The sequence below is a fragment of the Balaenoptera ricei genome, chromosome 2, assembly GCF_028023285.1.
Source record: "Balaenoptera ricei isolate mBalRic1 chromosome 2, mBalRic1.hap2, whole genome shotgun sequence".
Taxonomy (NCBI): Eukaryota; Metazoa; Chordata; class Mammalia; order Artiodactyla; family Balaenopteridae; genus Balaenoptera; species Balaenoptera ricei.
In genome coordinates, this window is record NC_082640.1 from 95323579 (window position 1) to 95347949 (window position 24371).

Below are 24371 nucleotides of genomic sequence, written 5' to 3' on the forward strand. Positions count from 1 at the left end.
TGAGGATGTTGATGATCTACAGGAGGCAACTGTGAAGCTCATGGTCCTCTCTTTTAATCATTTCCTGAGTCTAGAGGGATAAGGTTCAATGCCTGTCAAGGGTAGAGATCCTGTTGAAATACTCCCCACTCTGGACTGGGACCCAAGGGCAGCCTCCTGGCAATAGGGTCACAGGCACAACAGCTGGGTGGTGCAGAAAACATCAGGTCTTCATCCCAACCTCAGCAGCTGATAGAAGGAGATAAACACAGTCTCTGGAGAAAGAAAACATCATCCTATGCCTTGAGGTGGTTCTTAAATTCTTATCCTCTCCTTTATCTTGACAGGTGTTCCCGACTAGTTAGTTCACTGAAGCTTTGATGAAGATACTTTTTTTCCTTAGCTTTTGTTGTTATCTTCAGTGGGGAGTTTGGTATGAATCCATTGTTACTGACGGCACATGCCCCTATCTTATATGCATACCATAAACCCAGGCTTGTTTCAGATAGCTCTGCTAAAATATCTTGGGGTTTCCAGGGAGTGCTGACAAACTTTTCTGGTCTATTCTCATGGTTGCCTGATACTCCAGGCTATTGCCCTGCCCTTCTGTAGGTTCTCTCTTGCCACATTGAGTCTAAGATCCTCTGGGTGGCTGCTGCTGTCTGTACTACTTTGCTCCAAGCATAAACATAGGCTGTGGTATGCTCGAGCTGGCCCATATTGGCTCCTAAGAACTGATTGTTAAATTCTTAGGATTTATGTGAGCCAGTGGTTAAACACAGCTGTTATGAAAAATTAAATTATATAAACTTACAATTTAAATAAATTATATGCAACACGAAGTTCATGAATACTCAAAACTCATCCCTTTTAAATTAGCTTACCCTATTTTGCTGATTTTGCCCTTGAGGTTATTTCTATCTGTGGGATCTGTGTGGTGGAGATACTATATACAATGGCGTGCTATGGCACATCGCTTCTCAACTCAGTGATAGGACTGCTTCAACAGTCACGGGAAAATATTTACACCATGGAAATTGGTCAATGCTACAAATCAGGACTTTTTCTTTCTTTTTAAGAGCTAGTTGTTAAACACTTAGCGCATCTCTGGACACAGGCCCCCCTTTCAAATCCTCACAGCAGAGTCAGAGTCAAAGAACAGAGTTTAGCAGGCCTCAAAGAATAACAACAGGGAATCACCATTCAGAGAACTTAAAAACTGGTTACTAGAATGGTTATTCTCAGTCACAGGCATAGGCCTCTTGCTGGTAGTTACTAATGTCGCCGCTTTGCCTAAATCCTGCCTCAGCCGTTTATTGGTGGTTGAATTCAACTTTCCTGCCTTGTCGTTTAGCCTCCCCTCAAAGAGAATGACATTGAGCAGGTCTTTCCTATGTCGATTCCAGGCCTCAACTCTCTGAGATACACAGAGAGTAAAATAATTTCCTTCCTTCCCTCATCTACCCCACTTCTCTTTTCTGTTCTCTTTTTTTTTTTTTTTTTTTTTTTTTGCCCTAAGAATGAACTCTCCTTGAGATGACTGACAGTGGGAATGTCCATGCTCTTTACTTCTTACCATGGGGCTAACCTTGCTCAGAATACAATAATCACCATTTTTTCATAGTGTCTGGTTTATTCAGTATTGAATAAAACCACCTGTGGAGCTTCAACAGAACAGTCCAGATTGAGATTTGGCCTTTGAACGCTGGCCTCCACTTCCCCTTTCCTTGAACAAATATACACCCATCTCAAGAGTAAACAATAATGCTAAGACCTAGAGTAGTCCAAATCCAGATTTAGCAATAAAGACACCAAAATATTTTGTCATCAATATAGTGTACATGTACAGGGCATGATTTAAAGGATTGCCTTACCTATATAACTATGTAGAACCTACCTTTAGTTTCTCTGTCTGGAACATTTGCATTTAAGATTCCTCATTGCTTTCAGAATTGCCCTAAGAAGAAAATATGCTTCAGAATATATTCAAAATCTAGCACTTCTCCCTGCTGATCACCTGATCCAGCCCCCTTCATCTTTCATCTGGAGCACTGCAGTAGCCTCCTAATTGGTTTCCCAACTTCCACAATTGCCCCTCTTCAGTCTATTCTCAGCACAGCATCCAGAGTGCTCAGGTTAAAATACAAATCGGATCAGGATGTTTCTTTGCTCAGAATCCCCTAATGTCTTCTCATTTTACTTAGGGAACAAGCCATGGTTACCTCCATAGGATCCTCCTCTTTATTTCTTTGACATCATTATACTCCCTGTAGGTCACTCTGCTCCAGCCAGATGGACTGTCTTGCTGTCCTCTGAACATACCAGATGCTTTCTTGCCTCAGGGATTTTTCATGCACTCTACTTGCACTATGAAATTTTCCTGTCCCAGAAAACTGCAAATTTCGATTCTTTATTTCCTTCAGATTTTTTCTCCAATATTACTTCTCAGTGAGACCTTCTCCAATCACCTTATCACAGTTACAGCCCTCCTATATTTCCTATCCCTTTTCCACCCTAGTACTGATTACCGTCTCACTCATTCACTCACCAACTATATATATATATATATATATATATATATATATATCTTCGTTACTGTATAAATTGTTTGTTTCCTGACACCATTACAATGCATATTTCATATGGAATTTTTATCTGATTGTATCATGTTCAAATACTATTGCCTAGAACCTGGTACCTGGCACATAGTGGTTTCTTAATAAATATTGAATGAATGAATGAATGTATGATAGAGTGGTAGAACAGACATTGGTTAGGATCTGGAGACCTAGGTTTTAATTTTTGCCTTTGCCTGTGATAAGCTCTGTAACACTTATTACATTCTGTTTCTATATCTCTAGGCACTTATTAATACAATGGGGATATAATGACCGTTTCACATGCCTCATTGACTTTTAGTGAGGCTCATGCAGGGAAGTGCTCTCTATAGGTGTGAGGGGATATTTTTATTGTCTTACTTATTTATACCCACTGTAGTGAGCAGCTAATTCCAGGTCTACCTTGGTTTAAACCTCTCCCAAGAAAAAGCTCTCCATTTGAACAGAGGGTGGGGCTGACAGGTTCATTTCTGTATCTCCCTCTGAAGATGTTAGCGGATCCTTGTTTATCACTTAGATCAGGTAATTGGACTTATTACAAGCCATTAAAAACCTAAAGAATGAAATAACCCACCACAGGGGCCAGGGCCTTGTGTGTGTCCAGCATTGTTTTATGTGTTCTGCATGTATGATACCCTTTCATCCACCCCCACTGCAACTCTGCAAGTGAGAGTACGGCTTCATTTTAGAGATGAAGAAATTGAAGTTTAGAAAGATCTAGTACCCCACTAAAGCAGTGGAGCTGATAAGAGACAGAGCCTGGGGAGAACTCATGTCTGTCTGACTCTAACACCAAACTCCCGTCCAACTCAGGAAATTGAGATAGTCAGTCCAAGAGCCTAAAAGTGAATGTTCTCACACCTATGGATGATATTTCTCACTGACATGTTCATTTCTTTTCAGACTGTCTATGACCAGTGGTTCATTACCCTTTATAACATTGTCTACACATCACTGCCTGTTTTAGCCATGGGGATTTTTGACCAGGTACGTGTTTATCTCTGCCTTTATAATGTAGTTTGCTCTGTTGATGCCTTTCAGTTGCTTTTAGTTTCTAAGTAGAAGACACGAATCATAGAGTCCTAGGAATGCAGTTGTTTTAATAGGTATTGCATGGCTCAAAAACCCTTCCAGATCTCCCACCTCCCCCAAAAGATCAGAGCTTGATTACTATCCTCTTAAAGATTCACACCCTACGTTATTTCTCTAAAGGCTCTGAGACGTCCTGCAAGAAACAGTCTCTTTAATTTCATTGTAGCCCAGCATTTCCCAAACTCATAGAACTGCACGTTTACTTATTTATTTTTCACGTAAAACTGATCAATATGCCTCAGAACTAGTACCTGTGGTTCACACAGCAGGGAATACTGTATTAGCCTCTGAAAGTGCAGAGAACCGTGCAGTGATACATAGAAAATCATGGAGCTGGGTTGGAGTGCAGAGAGCTAGCATCTGTGGTGACACTGTCCAGCACAGCCCAGAACAGGAACTCCAGGCCAGAAGAACACCCTGCCAATGGGAGAGGAGCCCCACAGCCATGGAGAGAGAAAGCGAGCAGTTTTCTTTGGTTTAGCTCCATGTGCTTGAGGGGAGAGAAGGGAGGGAATCATTTATAAAATGGTAGATCCTTGGCACACTCAGACCCTTGGAGGGTACTTCCTGGATGGGGACAAAGTCTGGCTGCCTATGGGGAAGTGAAAGGCTAGCCAGAGGAGCTTCCATGGCACAGAATGTATTGTTTAAAAAAATTTTTTGAAGTATTTTTAAAGAGATCAGATTTTCTCCAGGCTGTTGTTAGATCCATTTGCTAGGCCTCATTTTCTGGCCCAAAGCCATCTATTGCAAAATATAAATCTTCGCATTATGAGCTCACTCTACTCTCCCATTCCCATAGTCAGTTGTAAGCCTCACTTCTTGTATGTAAAAAGGGCAGTTTGTGAACAACATATTTTGTGAAATTCTACAAAAAGTAATGAACTCTTGAAGAGCTTAGATGTAAGGGTATAAGCTCATTCATTTCCAAGTGCCCATGTTTACAAGTGTTCCTTTCCTTGGTACTTTGTAGCTGCCCAGAATGTGGAGTAAAATATTAAAAATAAAGCAATTTCTGGGAAAAGATGGTTATTGTGCAATTTGAAAAAATATATAATAAGGGGAGAATTCAAGATGGTGTTATAGGAAGATCCTGAACTCACCTCTTCCTGTGGACACAGTGGGTCTACGGCTACAGAAGGAAAAATTTTCTCTTAAAAAACCCTAAAGGCTGGCTGAAGAAAACCACATGGAAGCCAGTTGGAGAGGCTGGCACACAATGTCACCATAAACCCCACCCCTGCCCTCAGCATGACAATCCTCAACAGGGAGAAAACTCAAAACCTGAAGCTTCTCCCTTAGGAGTGAAGGCTGTGCACCCCACATTGGGCACCTTAACATTTAAGACCTGCACCTGCACCTGAGAGATGAACCTCCTAAAACCAATGAGGCTCATGTCCCAAGACCCACAAGACTGAAGCGATCTAAGAAATGGCTCTGAATGGGCCCATGTGCTCAGACCCACTTGCTCCTTGGGCCCAGCTCAGAGGCAGCAGATCATGCCCAGTGATGGAGGCTCACCAGCTTATATTAAATCATCAGCCTGGGGGAAGGCATCTTATTTAACACACACATCTAGGAACCCGTTGGGACACACTCCAGGGACAGAGACTGGGGGGGTGCCATCCTTGTACTCTCCCTTTGCCATACTCCAGAGCACCAGTATCTCCTGAAAGGGAGCTGTTACATGTGTCTGGTGCCCCTATTTTTGTGGCTGCCGTCCAGGGGACACCTCTTGACTGCCTGGCTCTGGAGGCCAGGGGAACTTGCATTCCTGGTCCCATGGGACTATAGTAATCGGCGTTACCCAGAAAGGAGCTCATATTCCTATCTGGTGTCCTGATTTTTACGGCTGCTGCCAGGGGACACTCCTACATCATCTGGCTCTGGTGGCCAGTGGGGCTTACACTCGTGGTCTCACAGGATTGTAACCAGTGGAGAGAGAGTTCTTAAATATCTACCACCCCTCCCAGGGCAGAGCAAGAGGCAACAGACTCAGGAGCTCAGTCTTTCTGTGAAGGAGGCCTATTAGCTAATCATTATAGCTGAGGCCTCGAGGGGCAGCCGTCCAATTAAACATGCATCTAGGGGCTGACTGTCATCCTTTCCAGAGACCTCAGAGGGCAGGCAGTATCTTCATGCTCTACCTATGCCACATGCCAGAGCTCCAGTGTCTCCTGGAGAGGATCTTCACATGTGTCTGGTGCCCTGGTTCTCGTAGCTGCTGTCCAGGGGGACACCACTTGATCACCTGGCTCTTGTGGCTGGGGGCTTGCGTTCCTGGGTCCCATGAAACAGTAGCAAATGAAGAGTTGGTTCTTGGCAGGCTGCCCCCAGGGCACTGCACAGACAGCAGACTGAGACACACTCCCAGTCTTTCTGGAAAAAGGACCTCTTTGTTTGTCCTGGAGCCTCAGCCTGAGGGGCAGGCTTCAAGTTTGGCACACTCCTAGTGGCTGAGGAAGCTGCTCTCAAGGAATGTAAGCTGTGGATGCCATCTTGGTCTGCTCCCTCTGCCTTGCTCCAGCTTTCTGCTATCTCCCAGAAAAGAGCTTATGCATTAGTCTGGAGCCCTGACTTTTGTGACGGCTGCATAGGGAACCTCCTAGATTGCCTGGTTCTCATGGCCAGCGAGGCTCATTCTTGCAGTCCCACAGGTATATATTTGCATGGTTTTAAAAACTGCTGCTTGAGGGTCTAGATTCCAATCAGCCTGAATCTAGGTGCTGTAATCTGACCCTGACACTGACATGTCTTGGCACATTCTCAACTACTGAGAGCCCTTAAAAATATAATAGGCTGTTTGAACAAGCATGAAGGTTTGAGAGACAACAAAGAGCTGGGGCAGGGTTGAACAATAAGGTTTATCTCCTACATGAGGCCACTCTTTGGAGACAGGGAGAAGTGTTTGTTTTGTCAGCTGTATGAAAACAAACACAGAGAGTCAAACAAAATGAAGAAGCAGAGGAAAGCAATGATCTTAGAGAGAAGATCTTAAAGAGGGAGAAGAATGGATGAACACAATAACTTCAACAAAAAGATGAAAAATATAAGAAAATACCAAGTAGAAGTCATAGAGCTGAAGAATACAAGAGCTGAACTGATTAATACACTACAGGGGTTCAACAACAGACTAGATGAAACATTAGGAAGGATCAGTCAACTTGAAGGCAGGAACTCACCCAATCAGAGCAGCAAAAAGAAAACAGGATGAAAATAAGTGAAGATAGCTTAAGGAGCTTACAGGACAACATCAAACAGACCAACATTCACATTATATGGGTCTCAGAAGGGGAAGAGAGAGAGAAAGGAGCAGAAATTGTATTTGTAGAAATAATGACTGAAAACTTCCCCAACCTGGGAAGGAAACAGACATCCAGACCCAGGAAGCTCAGAGAGTTCCAAATAAGATGAACCCAAAGAGACCCACAGAAGAACACTTTGTAATCAAACTGTCAAAAGTTAAAGACAAAGAAATAATATTAAAAGCAGCAAGAGAAAAACAACTTATTACATACAAGGCAACCCCCATAAGACTATCAGCAGATTTTTTTCAGCAGAAACTTTGCAGGCCAAAAGGGAGTGACATGATATATTCAAAGTTGAAAGGTAGAACTTTCACCAAGAATATTCTACCTGGCAAGGTTATCATTCAGAATTGAAGGAGAGAGAGTTTTTCAGACAAACAAAAGATAGAGGAATTCATCACTACTAAGCCAGGTTTATGAGAAATGTTAAAGGGGCTTCTTTAATCTGAAAAGAAAGGTGCTAATTAGTAACAAGAAAACTTGTGAAGGAATAAATCTCAGTCAAAAGGTTTGAACAACACAGTTTTATTCGCTTTTTATTTATTTATTTATTTATTTATTTATTTATTTATTTATTTATGGCTGTGTTGGGTCTTCGTTTCTGTGCGAGGGCTTTCTCTAGTTGCGGCGAGTGGGGGCCACTCTTCATCACGGTGCGCGGGCCTCTCACTATCGCGGCCTCTCTTGTTGTGGAGCACAGGCTCCAGACGCGCAGGCTCGGCAATTGTGGCTCACAGGCCTAGTCGCTCCGTGGCATGTGGAATCTTCCCAGACCAGGGCTCGAACCCATGTCCCCTATATTGTCAGGCAGATTCTCAACCACTGCGCCACCAGGGAAGCCCAGAACAACACAGTTTTGAACTGTGTGGGTACACAATCCACAGCTGGGTGAATCCACGGATGTGGAACCATGAATATGGAGAGCCGACCATAAAGTTATATTCAGATTTTTGACTGTGTGAGCATTGTTGCCCTTAACCCTGTGTTGTTCAAGGGTCAACTGTATATAGTAAAGGTAGTGGTTTAATCACTTATAAAGCTAGTATGAATATTAAAAGACAAAAGTAGTAAAGATAACTATGATTACAATAATTAGTTAAGTAATACGCAAGATAAAAAGATGTAAAATGTGGGGGGAGAGTAAAAATGTTGAGCTTTAGAATGGAATCAAACTTAAGCAGTTATCAACTTAAATAGACTATTATAGATGTGGTATTATTTATAAGCCTTGTATTACCACAAAGCAAAAACCTATAGTAAATACACAAAATATAAAGAAATATAAGCATATCACTAAAGAAAGTCATCAAACCACAAAGGAAGAGAGCAAGAGAAGAAGAATGGAATAGAAAGGAATTACAAAAATAGCCAGAAAACAATTAACAAAGTGGCAATAAGTACCTACCTATCAATAATTACTTTAAATGTAAATGAACTAAATTCTCTAATCAAAACAAACAGAGTGGTTGAATGGATTAAAAAAAAAAAAAAAAAAAACAAAACCCAAGACCCATCTATATGCAGCCTCCAAGAGACTCACTTTAGATGCAGACACACAGAAACTGAAAGTGAGGGGCTGGAAAAAGATATTCCATGCAAATTGAAACCAAAAGAAAGCTGGAATGGCTAAACTTATATAAGACTAAATAGACTTTAAAACAAAGGCTAATAAGAGACAAAGATGGGCATTACACAATGATAAAGGAATCAATCCAACAACAGAATATAACATTTGTAAATATTCACACACTCAACATAGGAGCACTTAAATATATAAAACAAATATTAACAGACATAAAGTGAGAAATAGACAGCAGTACAGTAATAGAAGGGACTTTAATACCTCACTTAGATCAATGGATATATCATTCAGGCAGAAAATCAATATAGAAACTTTGGCCTTAAATGACATGTTATACCAGATACACCCAATGTATATATATAGAATGTTCCCTCCAAAAGCAACAAAATTCAAATTCTTCTCAAGTGCACATGGAACATTTTAAAGGACAGATCATATTTTAAGCCACAAAAAAGTTTTAATAAATTTAAGAGATTGAAATCATATCAAGCATCTTTCTAACCACAGTGGTATTTAACTAGAAATTACTTACATGAAGAAAACTGGAAAATTCACATATATGTGGGGATTAAGCGACATGCTACTGAATACCAATGGGTCAAAGAAGAAATCAAAAAGGAAATTTAAAAAAACCTTGAGACAAATTAAAATGGAAATATAACATACCAAAATTTGTGGGATACAGTAAAAGCAGTTTTAAGAGGGAAGTTCATAGTAATAAATGCCTACCTCAAGAAACAAGAAACGTCTCAGATAAACAACCTACCTTTACACCTCAAGGAACTAGAAAAAGAAGAACAAACAAAGCCCAAAGTTAGTAGAAGGAAGGAAATAACAAAGATTAGAGCAGAAATAAATGAAATAGAGACTAAGAAAACAATAGAGAAGATCAACGAAACTAAGAGCTGGTTCCTTGAAAAGATAAACAAATTTGACAGACCTCTAGGTAGACTCACCAAGAAAAGAAGAGAGAGGACTCAAATAAATAAAATCAGAAATAAAAGAGGATATATTACAACTGACCACAGAAATACAAGGATCATAAGAGACTAATATGAACAGTTATACACCAACAAATTGGACAACTTAAAGAAATGGATAAATTCCTAGAAACATACATCCTACGAAGACTGAACTATGATTAAGTATAAAATCTGAACAGAATGGAAAACAGTATGGAGGTTCCTCAAAAAATTAAAAATAGAACTACCAAGTGATCCAGCAATTCCACTTCTAGGTACTTATCCGAAGAAAGCGAAAACACTAATTTGAAAAGATATATGCACTCCTATGTTCGTTGCAGCATTATTTATAATAAGTAAGATATGGAAACAACCTAAGGGCTAAGAGATATAGAGAAAAAATATACGATTGATCCTTGAAACAAGAGAAGGGTTAGGGGGGTCCCCCTCGCCTTGGGCCCCATCCCCATGCACTCAAAAATCCTCCTACAGTTATACAGTTGACCCTCCACATCCATGGTTCCGCATCTGCAGTTTCAACCAACAGCGGATCACATAGTACATATTTATTGAAAAATTCTGTGTGTAAGTGAACCTGCTCACTTCAAACCCATGTTGTTCAAGGGTCAACTGTGTGTATAATAAGGCCCCTTATTGCCATCAAGTTGAGTATATACCCCTATCCTTTCCTGCTTTGTCAACTCTGGCACTTAAACTGATCTCCAGATCATGGGGTGCTATGCTGGAAGGCCTCAGTGACCATCTATGGGTCTGCTCATTTTATAAGGAGGAAACCCAAACTCAGAAGTTCAGGTTACTTTCCTAAAGTCACATGGCCAATATGTGACAGAACTCAACCTAGCAGTAGGCCACTTGACCCTGAGATTGCAACACTATTACTGTTGTTACTATTACTATCATCATTCTTTTGTTATTATTTATAGAAGCATCTGTTTTTTAATTACAACAACTGTGGTAAGAACTCTGCTGAATACATACCCATTTCATCACGACAGTGATCCTGTGAGGGAGATGCTGTCATTTGTACTTCTGGAGATGAGGAAACTGAGGCGCACACAGGTTAAATGACAGGTCCAAGACTACACACCTGCTAAGCAGCAGAGCTGGGGTTTGAACTCAGGATTGTCTGGCTTCAAAGCCTGTGTATATAACCTTATCAGTCACTGGACTGGGGAAAGAAGCACCCACTAGCATCTCAAAAATGGACTTCCCAAAGAGACCTGTACATCAGTGTTCTTCATGGGACTCCATTTGCCAAGGCCTGGGTCATCCCACAGGCAGGAAGGGGAACTTGGTCTGCTCCCAGAGTTCATGCCTACGTTGCTTCCTCTTTGGCTGCTTCACCTTACCCGTGATCCTGTGATGTTGCCAGTGGCCAGTCGTTGCCATACTTTTTGGCTGTGGTGCTCACAGTGTGGTCATCAGCATTGCTTTGGAGCTTGTTGGAAATGCAGACTCAGGCCCCACCCCAAACCTACTGAATTATAATCTGTACCCCAGGTTATTAGTGTGCACATGAAGTTTGAGAAGCACAGCTTTAGTTTCTCCCAGGACTCTGTTGGGCCCATACATGACGCCTTCTCATTCTGTCTAAGTTCTTTGCCCTGAACACCTGGTAACTGCCCGTGGAATCCTCCCAGGGTAGAACACTCACCTCTTCAGGCTCAGCTCCCTTCCACCTGGAAACCCACATCCAGTTCCCCCTTTCCCAGTTCCCTTTCTCCTGCTCACGCTTCCCCCAAAGTTGGGAACTCAGGTTGGCCAATTCTGACTCTGCAGCTCTCTGCTGACATCCCCTGGTCACTACCACTCACTGCCTTGGCAATTAACCCCTGGGGCCCACTGGTTGCACAGGATGTACTAAAATTCTGGGGGCATGAATGCAGCTGCAGGAGAGTACAGGAAAGAAACTTCAATTTGAAGCTAGATATCTGCGTGCAATCAAGTTCTGGTTCTGCCATAAGAGCTGTGTGGCCTCTCATGAGTCTCTCTTGGAGATTCAAGTTCTCTATATAAAATGGGATCATTTTATTATCCTTTGGGTTACAGTGGGAATGAAAACAAAATAATGAGTAGTGTATATTAGGGCATGCTTAGATATGCATGTGCTATTTCTGGAGATAGGAAATTCAGGGTCTCTCTAAATTCTCCTCAAGCCTCTTCCACTGAAGTAACTCTCTGTTGACAGGATGTTAATGACCAGAATAGCATGGATTGTCCCCAGCTCTACAAACCTGGACAGCTGAATCTACTTTTTAACAAGCATAAATTTTTCATCTGCGTGGCACATGGAATCTACACCTCATTAGTCCTTTTCTTCATCCCGTATGGGGCCTTTTACAACGTGGCTGGAGAAGACGGACAGCACATTGCAGACTACCAATCTTTTGCAGTGACCATGGCCACGTCTTTGGTCATTGTGGTCAGTGTGCAGGTAACCTACTGGTGGAAATATCTTAATTTGATGGCTTTACACCTTTTAAAATTCTGTTTCATTTGTTGACAGTAATTTTAAAGGAATACTGGGGTTTTCTTTTTAACTACACACTTTGAGATTAAAACAGGAAGATTTAACATAAATTTCCAGATGTAGGAGATTAGCATTGGGTGTCTATAACCTCCATGTTAGTGGAAACCTCACGATGAATCAATCACTTCTTGGGACTGCACGTTGCATGTAAAGAGAAATGATTATACTACTACTTCCTCCTTGTGCTGTCTTCTTGGAAGAAAATTTTTCCAATGATAACAGAAACTTTCCCATGACTTCTATAAGACTTAGTAACTTCCAGGTTTCAAAATGAGATATAACGTTTACTTGGCAGTACATTTCTGTGGAATTACCAAGAGGTTCAATGCTATGTATGTGGCACATCCGAATCTCAAATTCATAGAAGTTTTTCTGGTAGGAATGATTTTTTTAAAAATTCATTTTATTGAAGTATAGTTAATTTACAGTGTTGTGTTTCTGGTGTACAGCAAAGTGATTCTGTTATACATAAATATATTCTTTTTCATATTCTTTTTTTTTTTTTTAAACATCTTTAGTGGAGTATAATTGCTTTACAATGGTGTGTTAGTTTCTGCTTTATAACAAAGTGAATCAGTTATACACATACATATCATATTCTTTTCCATTATGGTTTATCACAGGATATTGAATGTAGTTTCCGGTGCTATATAGTAGGACCTTGTTCTTTATTCATTCTATATATAATACAGTAAGTCCCCTACATACAAACGAGTTCTGTTCTGGAGTGTGTTCGGTTCGTAAGTCCAATTTGTTCCTAAGTCCAACAAAGTTATCCTAGGTACCCAACTAACACAATCGGCTATATAGTACTGTGCTGTATTAGGTTTATAATACTTTTCACACAAATAATACATAAAAAACAAACACAAAAAATAAAGAAAACCTTTTAAATCTTATAATACGGTACCTTGAAAAGTACAGTAGTACAGTACAACAGCTGGCATACAGGGGCTGGCATCGAGTGAACAGGCAAGAAGAGTTACTGACTCGAGGAGGGAGAGGAGGTGGGAGGTGATAGAGCTGAACGATTGTCAGCAATAGGAGATGGAGGACAAGCTGCAATTTCACTCATGCCTGACGTTGATGGCATAGGTTCTGGTTCCTTGCTGGATTCACTCTATCTACCCTCTTGAAAAAACAGTCCAGTGATGTCTGGGTGGTAGCTCTTTTTTTCTAGTCATAGATGACATGGTAGCACTGGACTGCATTCTGAACGGCCAGTGCAACCTTCACGTACCATTCTACATTCAGGTCCTGTGCCTCAAAAACTAACAGTGCCACCTCAAATAAAAAACAACCCCTTGCCATTTCCTGCATCGTGAATCTCTTCGGTTCTTCAGTTACTTCTTCTTCCTCTTGTCTCTCTTCATCCTTTCTCTGGGCCTCCAATTCCATCAGGTTTTCATTAGTAAGCTCCTCGTGTTGCACAACAAGGAGTTCAATGAAGTCGTCCTCTTGCAGATCTAGCTTGAAATAAAGATACTGTACTACCGTACTCTATACAGTAAAGTACACAAAAGCACAACCACTTGTAGAGGATGCACACACGTGACAATGTATGCCAGACACATGAACTAACTTACGTGATTGGACATGTGAACGCACGTTCGCATCTTTGAAAGTTCACAACTTGAAGGTTCGTATGTAGGGGACTTACTCTAGTTTGCATCTGCTAATCCCAAACTCCTAATCCATCCCTCTCCCAACCGCCACCCCCCCTCCTTGGCAACGACAAGTCTGATCTCTATGTCTGTGAGTCTGTTTTGTAAATAAGTTCATTTGTGTCATATTTTAGATTTGACATATAGTGATAGCATATGGCATTTGTCTTTCTCTTTCTGACTTACTTCACTTAGTATGATCATCTCTAGGTCCATCCATGTTGCTAGAAATGGCATTATTTCATTCGTTTTAATGACTGAGTAGTATTTCACTGTGGGGGTGTGTGTATATATATATATATATATATATATATATATATATATATATATATATATATATACACACACACACACACCTTTATTCGTTCATCTGTCAATGGATACTTGCTTCCATGACCTGGCTATTGTAAACAGTGCTGCTATGAACACTGGGGTACATGTATCTTTTCAAATTACAGTTTTGTCCAGATACATGCCCAGGAGTGGGATTGCTGGATTATATGACAACTCTAGTTTTAATTTCTTGAGGAACCTCCATAATGTTTTCCGTAGTGGCTGCACCGATTTACATTCCCATCTGGTAAGAATGATTTTTGATGATCCATTGATCTTCATCAGGCATCTTGAGTTTGTTTCTATTTCCTCTTTTATGCAAATGGTGGACAATACCATTAGATATTGAGTTAGAATTTACAAAAGCTTTCCAATCCATTAAAGTCTGTACCTCTGGGTGGATACGTTAAGCCATGTCACCTATGTTTTTTGTCTTTTTTTCTGTGTGGTTTTTTTTGGGGGTGTTTTTTTTGAAGGGGAAAGTATAAATCAAGGGCTTAATTTTTATAGAGTTTGAATTGCCTGTGGTGAGTCCTTTTTCTATCCTATAAACAATGTCTTTTACAAATCTTAGCCTCTTATATCCAATGAAAGATCTTGTTAAACCCCAGACTTTCTCTTCATGACTCAATAAATATTTAATAGATTGAATGAATCAAATGTAAATATACTGCTTTTAAATGGCATCTCTGCCATGCCTTGATCCATCTAAGTGAGTATCATTAAGTTCAAACCAAAGCCATCTAACACTCTACATCTTGGAAGTCCAAAATTCAGTCAGACAGGTAGCATCCAAAATCAGAACCAGATTTCTCCACTCAAAGGGGAGTTCTGTTTTGTCTGTTTCACAACTAAATAAAGCATATGGGTGCTTTGTGAACTCTCCATGCCTAGTTCCCCTGTGTTCAATTCTGTAGCAGAGGAGGAGATAATGGAGTGACTTGGAAGCCTCTGACACAGCTAAGGCATCCATCATGAAATCATGGCTTCAATCAGACACTGCTGTCCTTAACACACAGAATAAGTTTCAGGAATTTTGTGAATAAGCTCATTTTGAGAGCGGCATTAACATCCTTTCCTCTCTGTCTAAGCTTGAGTAATTTCTGCAGAAGGGGTACATAGATGTTATACTTTTGAGTTCAAATCTTTCTGTATCTTTACTCAATGATATATTGGATGGGCATAAGATTCTTAAATCAGAGCATTTTTCTTTAGGAACTTTGTAAATGATTTTCCACTACATCCGTTGCAGTGTAGCAGTTTGATATTAAGTTGATTCTCTTTCCTTTGTAAATAATATCTTCTGTGTCTAGAAGCTTATGTTCTTTATCTTTGGACTTCACAAATGTCACCAGAACATAACTTCTTTCATTGATTTTCCTAGAATTTACAGTACCCTCCCAATCTGAAAATCTTTGGTGTTTGTTATCCCAGAGCAGTTTTCTCTGTCATTTCTTTGATTGCTACTTCTCTCTTTCTTTCTTTTCCTCTTTCTACGATGCCATTATTTCTTATATTGGGACCATGGATCTGACATCTATGGATTTGCCATCCGTGTCTCATATCTTTTTGCACATGGTTCCCATTTCTTCAAGTTTTTGCCCTGTTACGAGATATTGTTTCCATTTGTTTTTCCCAGAATATTAATTCAGTTCTCATCAGTGACTATTATTGTTTGGTTTCTCTACTGAATTTTTAAATTCAGAAATAATGCTTTTATTTCTTCCAGAATTTTTTTCTATGATCTAATTGCATCTCCTTAAGAGTTCTCATTACTTTTGTTGTTGTTGTTATAGTGCTTGTCTGTCTTTCCCATTAGTTCTGCCTCAACAGGAGCCACTTGTCCTTGTTTTTTTTCCAATTGTGTCCTCTTAAATTGGTTGTGATTTTTCTTTGCCTACTCATACCCACACAGGTCAGGCTAGTGGTGTCTCTTAATGGTGATGAACTGACAGGTGGTGAAAGGTACAGCTGCAGATTTTGGTCTAATGTCTCGACAAATGAACTGGAAAGCCAGCATCTCTTTGCTGAGGCATGGAAAGCAGGGCTCTCTGTTCTCAGGCCTCTTGAAGAAAGTAAAGGCTGTCCCTTTAGCACCCCTGCAGTTTCATCAAGGCTGCCAGCATTGTTTTTATGGGGCATCATTTTAAAGGACAGTAAACGTCATGTGGGAAGGGGAAGTATATCTCCATGTGCAGAGAGGGATCTGTTTACTATGTAGGTAGAGCCCCTCAGGCAGGCAGTAAATCTGTGGCCTTGCATCAGACTGTGCTAGAAATGCAAACCTTCACTTGGACCATTTTGTGCCTCTGATATGCAAATAAGGATGCTAGAACCTACTTTTTTTTTTCTCTGAGAACTCAAGTGTTCATATTCACCAGTGGCTTTCTTGGTTTCCCCATAACAGGTTACTCTTTTTCAGCTGCGCTGCCATAACAAGTTATTGGAAGGGAGAAGGGCTTGTGAGCATGTTCCCAGATCACCATGAACCCCAGCTTCTGAATTTTATGCCAAGAGTGGATTAAGGATTTTTCTTTGCTATTATTTGAATAACTTAAGAGAAATGATAACCAGAACGAATTAGAATATTGATGTAAACAGATTATACCGGTGTCAAAATGGTCATATGAAAATCTATGTACAGTTTTTTTTTTAGGTGTTTTTTAAAATTAATTAATTAATTTATTTATTTTTGGGGCTGCGTTGGGTCTTCGTTGCTGAGCGCATGGGCTTTCTCTAGTTGCGGCAAGCGGGGGCTACTCCTCGTTTTGGTGCGCAGGCTTCTCATTGTGGTGGCTTCTCTTTTTGCGGAGCACGGGCTCTAGGTGCACGGGCTTCAGTAGTTGTGGCTCATGGGCTCAGTAGTTGTGGCTCACGGGCTCTAGAGTGCAGGCTCAGTAGTTGTGGTGCACAGGCTTAGTTGCTCCGCGGCATGTGGGATCTTTCCGGACCAGGGCTCGAACCCGTGTCCCCTGCATTGGCAGGTGGATTCTTAACCACTGCGCCACCAGGGAAGCCCTATGTACAGATTTTAAAATGTTGCACTTGCCCACTATGAAAAATAGTTTTCCAATAGAAAAATTTTGAGAGCAACTTGGAAAGTAGCTTTGAAATTAGAAACCATTCTGCTTTCTTATTTCTCACTTAAAAAAAGTTTAACATTTTTTTTCCTGATGTTTGACTCAACGTTGCTAGATATAATGGCTTGCAGATATAAGTCCTAAAGTCAATTGTCTACCAGAAATGTCACATTAGTCCCCTGTGTTGTGCAGAAAGTGGCGAGACCTATGATTGGCTGGAAACTAGACAAGTGCAACTGTCTTCTCACAGAACAGTTCTGAGGAAACATTACTCAGTAAAATGATGCCCTTTTAATCCTCCACCATCTCCCCTTTGTGTTTGACTTTATTTACAGATAGCCTTGGATACCAGTTACTGGACTATCATTAATCATGTCTTCGTCTGGGGCAGTATTGCCACTTATTTCTCCATTTTATTTATCATGCACAGTAATGGCCTCTTTGGCATCTTCCCAAGCCAGTTTCCATTTGTTGGTAAGTGAGTCCTGCTATTTGCTGGGGCCTACTGTCCAGTTGTCATTGATTTGTCTTTGTAATTTATTTTCTTTTTTTGGTGGGATTAGGGATGACCAATAATTCTGTCTTTAGGAATTGATTGAACCAGACATCTGAGGGCTTACAGGCTTGAAGTGAGCTCCAAAAGATTAGGTTTTGCTGTCCCTACTAGATGCAGAATCACTGAGATAGCTGCTTACAGGTTCCTAACAGCCCAGATGCAGTAGTCTGTCCCTTTCCAAATAAGAGGCATAGCACATATAGATCAGGGATACCTGAAAAACCTGTGAAGTTCATGTATGATAGAGGGAAGAGAAAGAAATGCCAGGCTTTCCCTTTTATGCCACATTATCACCAACATTTCTGCCAAAGTTTACCTGTGGAACTTATTTGCATTTAGAAAAGAAATAATGTATAATTTAGAGCCTTTTAAAAATTGCTGGACATAGGCCATGAGTGGCACCAAGAATAGGCTCTGTAGTTAGACAGCCAGTGTTCAAGTGTCATCTCTGCCACTTATAAGCTGTGTGATCTTAGGCAAGTTTCTTTTCCTTTTCATGCCTTAATGTCTTCAGTTCTAAACGTGGGGATGTTAATAGTTCCTACTTTTATAGGAAAGTGGTGAGGGCTAAATGACATAATGCATATGAAATGCTTAGCATGTAGCCTGGTACATAATACTTTTTTTGGTAAATGTTAGCCACGATGATGATGAAGATGATGATTAAAGCAAATGTGGCTTGGTTACTGGTTGGGGACATCGAACAGCAGATGGGTAGCAAAAGACCTCCTAAAATCCCTTAAACCCCTGAGAGTCTATGATTCTACAAAGAGTATATATCTGGTCTATCTTTGGAGTATACTATCATTGCACTCCACATTTCAAAATGATTCCCAGCAAGGGCCACTGAGCTTTACACAGTGGGGCTATTAATAGACTTTTAAAGAAGTTTTGAAATCTCTAGTGTGTGTGAAATAAGTTGGTTAACAGTGATGTTTCTGAGTTCATCCCAGCAAACTGTGGAAAAGAGAGATACATAGTGACAACCTACTTGAGCTCGATTAGGCAAGACAGATTTGCATCCACTAGTTGGGAAATCCAGTCTAGAAAAATAATTCTTAGAAGACTGATTCATGTAGAAAGCAAAATAAGAGCAATTATAGGGTTATACATTTCCAAAGGCACCTGAAATTGCAATTCCATTTAAATGCATGTATATGCTTAAGAGTATTGTATTCAATTTTGGCCTTCCTCTGTGTGTACATGGAAATCTTTAAATTGTACCTCTCTTACTTAATATGTAATGTTAATCCTTTACTTATCAAAAGATTCCAACCATGTATAAACATGATGGTTGTGAATAAGAATAAACAAACATATTAGGAAAAAAAGAGCCATTTAAACTACTTTTAAGGTTTTTCTTTTCTTTTTGGTTGCCAAATCTGAAAGTTCAGTGCATTAACCAGAAGACTTCCAGTCCTAAGACAGCATTCGAACATGCATAATGAGACTGGAATGCCTCAACTGGAGAAAGTAGTTTGTGTGGGGACCACTCTCTAAGCACATGCCATTCCAGGAATTAATTACTGGGTTCCAATGAGACTTTTCAAAACTTAAATCAACATTGAGGTTTAAGAAAATTTTTTTTTCCTTAGTAGCCAGCAGCAAGCAGGAGTGTGGTTTTAAAGTGATGCTTGTTTTTCCAGCCATGCCTGGGGGTACTGAGCTTCAGGGAGCTCAAAGAGACATTTAACTTACTGAGTCAAGTTTGTTTCTGCCCAGGCAAATGCAATCAAGTGCTCTTTGGTAGGCAGAGTCTATCCTCCTAAGACAGAAAATGCAGACAGTCCAATAAGGAGCCAAGCATCACACCCAAAGCCCATTAAAGTTGTGTTAACTATAGCATTGGGAGGGGGAACCTGGATAATTGGAGGTATCATATGCCTAGAAAACCAACAGGAACAACAGTTCATTTTGGTAACATAAGTAGGGTTGACATCTTCCGTATAGTTTGTCTGCCTGCCTTACTGACCCTTATTGCTTTGTTTAAACAAACATCCCAGTATACGAGGTGTGAGTATAAAATAAATAAGAAAACTGGCTCCAGGCTTGGAAATGAGTTTCAGTACTCTATTGAACTAGAATATTGTATGGCTGAATCAGTGGTTTCCCAGTGTGGAGAATGCTCTTTTCACAAACCCAGGAGCGTCTCTGATCTCCTTGGAACCTTGAGTACTTCATAACCGAGTGAACACTAGAGAGATTGGTTAAGTCCCTTTGAGGCAGGTTTTTGGGGGCTGTTGCCTGAATTTAAAAGGTTGACCCTGTAGTGGATACAGCTCACCTTTGATGACATAGCCAGTTGAGAAGACCAGTATTTGCGATTGTACCTGCATCCAGCACATACATTGTGTAGTTTTGATATGATAGTTTTGTTTGAATCCATAAGGGTAAATGTGCCTTTAAAAATAATGGCTGCTTTGTAGTTGAGGGATTTTGAGGCTGGATGAGCGAATTCTGCTTCATGAGTGAAGCTGGACTGAGCCTGGATCAGAGAATGCTTGGCTCTGGCTGGCAGTCCCCTAGTGATCAGGCCGTGAAGCAGTTCCCTAGGGTGATCTTACCATTCTTGCATTCTTATCACCACTGAGCATATGATATACTGGGGAAGATACCCAGTGGTTCTCCTAGGTAGTCCAAAAGTCCCTTTCAAAAAAGACCTTATGGGAATAGACAAAGAACCAATTAATTCAATAATTCAGTTTTATTTATAATCACAATGTTTATTTTTCTTTAATAATAGGAAATGCACGACATTCCTTGACCCAGAAGTGCATCTGGCTTGTTATACTCTTAACGATAGTGGCTTCAGTTATGCCTGTGGTGGCATTCAGATTTTTGAAGGTGGATTTATTCCCAACCCTGAGTGATCAGGTATGTTGTAGTGCTGCTGGGTACTTGAGGGGTTGGTTCTTTGCTCTTGGAATCATGTCCTCTGCCTGATTAGAAGTCCAGAAAAGAGCTAATGAACTTCCCATCAGCAAATACCTACAGGTGCACGGCATCACATCACAGTAGCTGGAACTGCCCACAACTGAACATACTAGCCCTGGGAGTGCCAATGAAGATAACTGTCTACACTAAATGTAGGTGGGGAGTTGTAAATTACAAGTTAAATTGGATATTTTTAAAAGTTGACTTTAAAAAAAAAAAGCTTGCTGGCAGCATTTTAGACATTTGCTCCAAGGCAAAGGCAAGCTAGAGGGAAAGTTACTGACTTGGGGAAAGTAAAGGGAGACAAGCAAAGTATGAGGTGAAAGGGCTCTAAATTTCAGTAGAAATATAGTGGCAGATTGTTAAACATGGGAGAGAGGTTACTTTCTGAACAGATTAAGAAAGGGAACAGCAACATGATAGCTGGATTGGAAAATATAAAGTTAGAAGAAAAACAGAAAGAATAGATTCTAGAAATACCTAAGTCAAGGGATTAACAGAACATATTTCAGTATTTTATGGAAAGAGGGGTCTAAGCAACACAATGTCAAGTTAGGTCAGGACCCAGATAGATGAGAAAAGGAGACAGAAGAGATGCATTTGTAGCTATGTCTTGAGAAGGGGGAAACATTGAGGGGGTGAGTGACCAGGCTGATGATGCTGAGAAGAACTGAGGTAGAAATTCCCTTATCATGAAATCCTTTGTGTTCTGGGGCCAAAGTACCAAGAGATTCCTTCTGAAATGATTCATGGATTCCCCTGTTATGTTTGTCCTTTCCCTTTGGCTCTGTGAGCTCATTCTGATGTAAACTCAGAACATGATGGATGAGCTGAAGGAAGCTGATGCTCATTTCTTCCTATGTTTATACACACCATGATTTTCTGCTTAATGGCTTTCTCCTGACATGAAAGTCAGAAGCCAAGCAATCGATCAGCTGACCTAAAGAACAAGGTGCTGAGCACCAAACCTTGGATGTCCTCCTCCTCGGCATTATAGGGAAATGAAAGAAATGCTAGAAACCCACCCAAACAATGTTGAGCTCTTCAAAAGACCACAAAAAAAACCCCAAAGAAAGAAATCAAAACACTGAAAATCCCGTGGTACTTTGACCTACCACAAGAGTTTGAAATTTTCTGACTCTCATGTTCTAAATTTTCTCTTAGTCCAGTTACTAATGACTATTGGATCCTGAGAACCTCTAAAAGAGAGAATAAAGACTTATATGGGGCAAATGGGTCTGTAAATTTTTACACTGACTGTATTTGGCTGGTGCACGTTAGAAAATCTTTCTGTACAAGAGTATGTTCCTGTTCACTTAAGGTGGATGTATGAGATGGGGACAATAATGAAATTTGTCTTAACACTTCTTGTTTGCTTAATAGTCTCTCTCTCAGTAGAGAGAAAAACTAACCAGTATCCAGTGTAATCTTTTGGGTAGAAAATTGCTTGGCTTTTAGGTGAAAAACTTGATTTTGCAGTGAAGTTGAGTACTTGGTTATCATTGATGTTGTTTTTACAGAAAAGGCTTTCACTTCACAAAGCGGCCCACTGCATGGAGTCTATCATCTGGATGCTTTATCTCACTCTGGGTCTCCTTTGTCTCCAGATCCGCCAGTGGCAGAAGGCTCAAAAGAAGGCAAGACCCCTGCGTAGCCGAAAGCCTCAGACTCGGAGATCAAGCTCGAGAAGATCTGGATATGCTTTTGCTCACCAAGAGGGCTATGGAGAGCTTATCACATCTGGAAAAAATATGCGAGCTAAAAATCCACCCCCGACATCAGGGTTGGAAAAGACACTGTATAATAGCACTAGCTGGATTGAAAATTTATGTAAGAAAACCACAGACACAGTGAGCAGCTTTAGCCAGGATAAAACAGTGAAACTGTGAGTCAAGATGAATTTGAACCACACAGTTATCTTTTCACTTCGGCTGGACCTGAAATTAGCTGGCTCCAGAGTTTAAGATCAGGGGCTAGGGGTGGGGCAGATGGCCTCGCTTAACCTAAATCTGTGTCAGACAGACAGTGGCCAGTGCCATCCAACAGAGACGTGCTCTACTGAAAACCAGGTCAGAGGTCACTGTCCAATTCATGAGTTGGTGGACAAAACCCTCACAATACCAGCATAGGTTTTTTTTTATCAACCTAGATACCAATCGATCTGTACTTTAGAATCTTATTTATGGAGAAACACTTGTAAATCTGCATATACAGACAATGGGTCTTCAGGTGAATAAAAGGGTGCATTCACAAGGCATATATCCCAGCTGAAAAGCATCCTTGTGACAGATTAACACTTATATATGTAAGATCAGCCGTTCCCAAGATACACTTTTAAGATTTAAAAGGTACACATTGTACACTAAGGTGCTTCCAGACTTACAGCAGCTTCTCACTGTCCAGCCTTGATCCCTACCTGTGTGTTCAGCCAGGACAACAAATCACCTTCAGGCCTGAAGAGCAGAAAAACATGTTGGTATTCCACATTGTTCTACTAGTCTACAGACAAAGTAGACTGAACATCTTTACAGTGGAATAGGCTGACAATTTGGTCAAATTTAATTCAAAAAATTCTCAGGGACATGTTCATGAAATGTCAAAGAGAGACTCTGGAAAGTATTCTAAAAATACTTTTCAATGACTTTTATAACAACTTCAGTAGTTATTTTCTCTGCCTCATCTAGAGCTATTAATGGACTCAGCAAAGCACTGGAGTTTCACACTTTGATGATACTATTCCATGTAATGTATGTGCAAATACTTTCAACATTTCCAGTTTTTAAAAGTTCAGATTTGAAACCAAATTAATAAACAGTCTTTTTAATTACTTATTTAAATATGCAGGTGTAGGTCATTCAGAGTTAGTTGGTTTTGATATTCAGCTGTCATATTCATAATTCAAACACATGAGGTTGAGTTTTTAGAGATGTTCCAGTCCAAATTTGAGTGCATATGTGAGTCATCAGTATAGTATCTGTAAAAGAATTCAAGCATATTTGTGTTCAAACTCCAGTTCTGTCACTTCTTACCTCTGTAAGCTTGGGCAGGTAATGTGCTTCCTCTGAGACTCAGTTTCTTCCTCTGTAAAATGAGGATATACTACCTACCTCATGTGGTTGTTCGAGGATTGTCAAAGCACAAATTCTTAAATCATTGAAAACATAATTCTCATGTGAATAGATGATGAGTTAAGTGCCATTTAACTCAATCAGAATACAAGAGCAAATGTGAAGAACTGGAATTTAAGTAATCAGTGGAAAAGGCATTGATGAAATGAGATTGCAAAGTAAGATCTAAAACTGGTTAGTATTCTAAAGGAAAATAATCTTGGAGGTATTTTTATATAGTAACTATAACCTTGGAGGTAAATTTCTCTATCAGAAAACAAAAATAAATGATCATCATGCCTTATCAATTTTCTATAAATCATCCTCCAACTTTACAGAATCCTTAATCTGGTCCTTATTGCATTATTAGTCAAAGTTATATTTCCCAAAAGAGTCAGATGGCCCTTGGGTGGGCTTGATGGATAATGGGCTAGCATGATATTAATGGATCACACAATCCTTTGTTTTTTTTTTTTTTTTTGGCCTTAATTTCCAAGTCTGGGATAACTTTTCCTGAATGGGATCAAATGAGATATATATAAAAGAGCCTAATACAGTGGTTTAATCATAGTTAATGCTTTTAGATATTCCCTGTTCTCCTACAT

General features: G+C 40.1%; 1 protein-coding gene across 1 annotated transcript in view; it reads left to right on the forward strand.

Annotated features, from left to right (window-relative positions):
- Window positions 1-24371, forward strand: part of ATP8B4 (ATPase phospholipid transporting 8B4 (putative)) — a 165249-nt gene extending 140878 nt beyond the window's left edge. The window contains exons 22-26 of the mRNA XM_059915197.1: window positions 3501-3584; window positions 11751-11996; window positions 17505-17643; window positions 20469-20599; window positions 22267-24371. Of these exons, the coding sequence (XP_059771180.1) occupies window positions 3501-3584; window positions 11751-11996; window positions 17505-17643; window positions 20469-20599; window positions 22267-22548 (882 nt within the window). The 3' untranslated portion in view covers window positions 22549-24371. The remainder of the gene's footprint in view (window positions 1-3500; window positions 3585-11750; window positions 11997-17504; window positions 17644-20468; window positions 20600-22266) is intronic.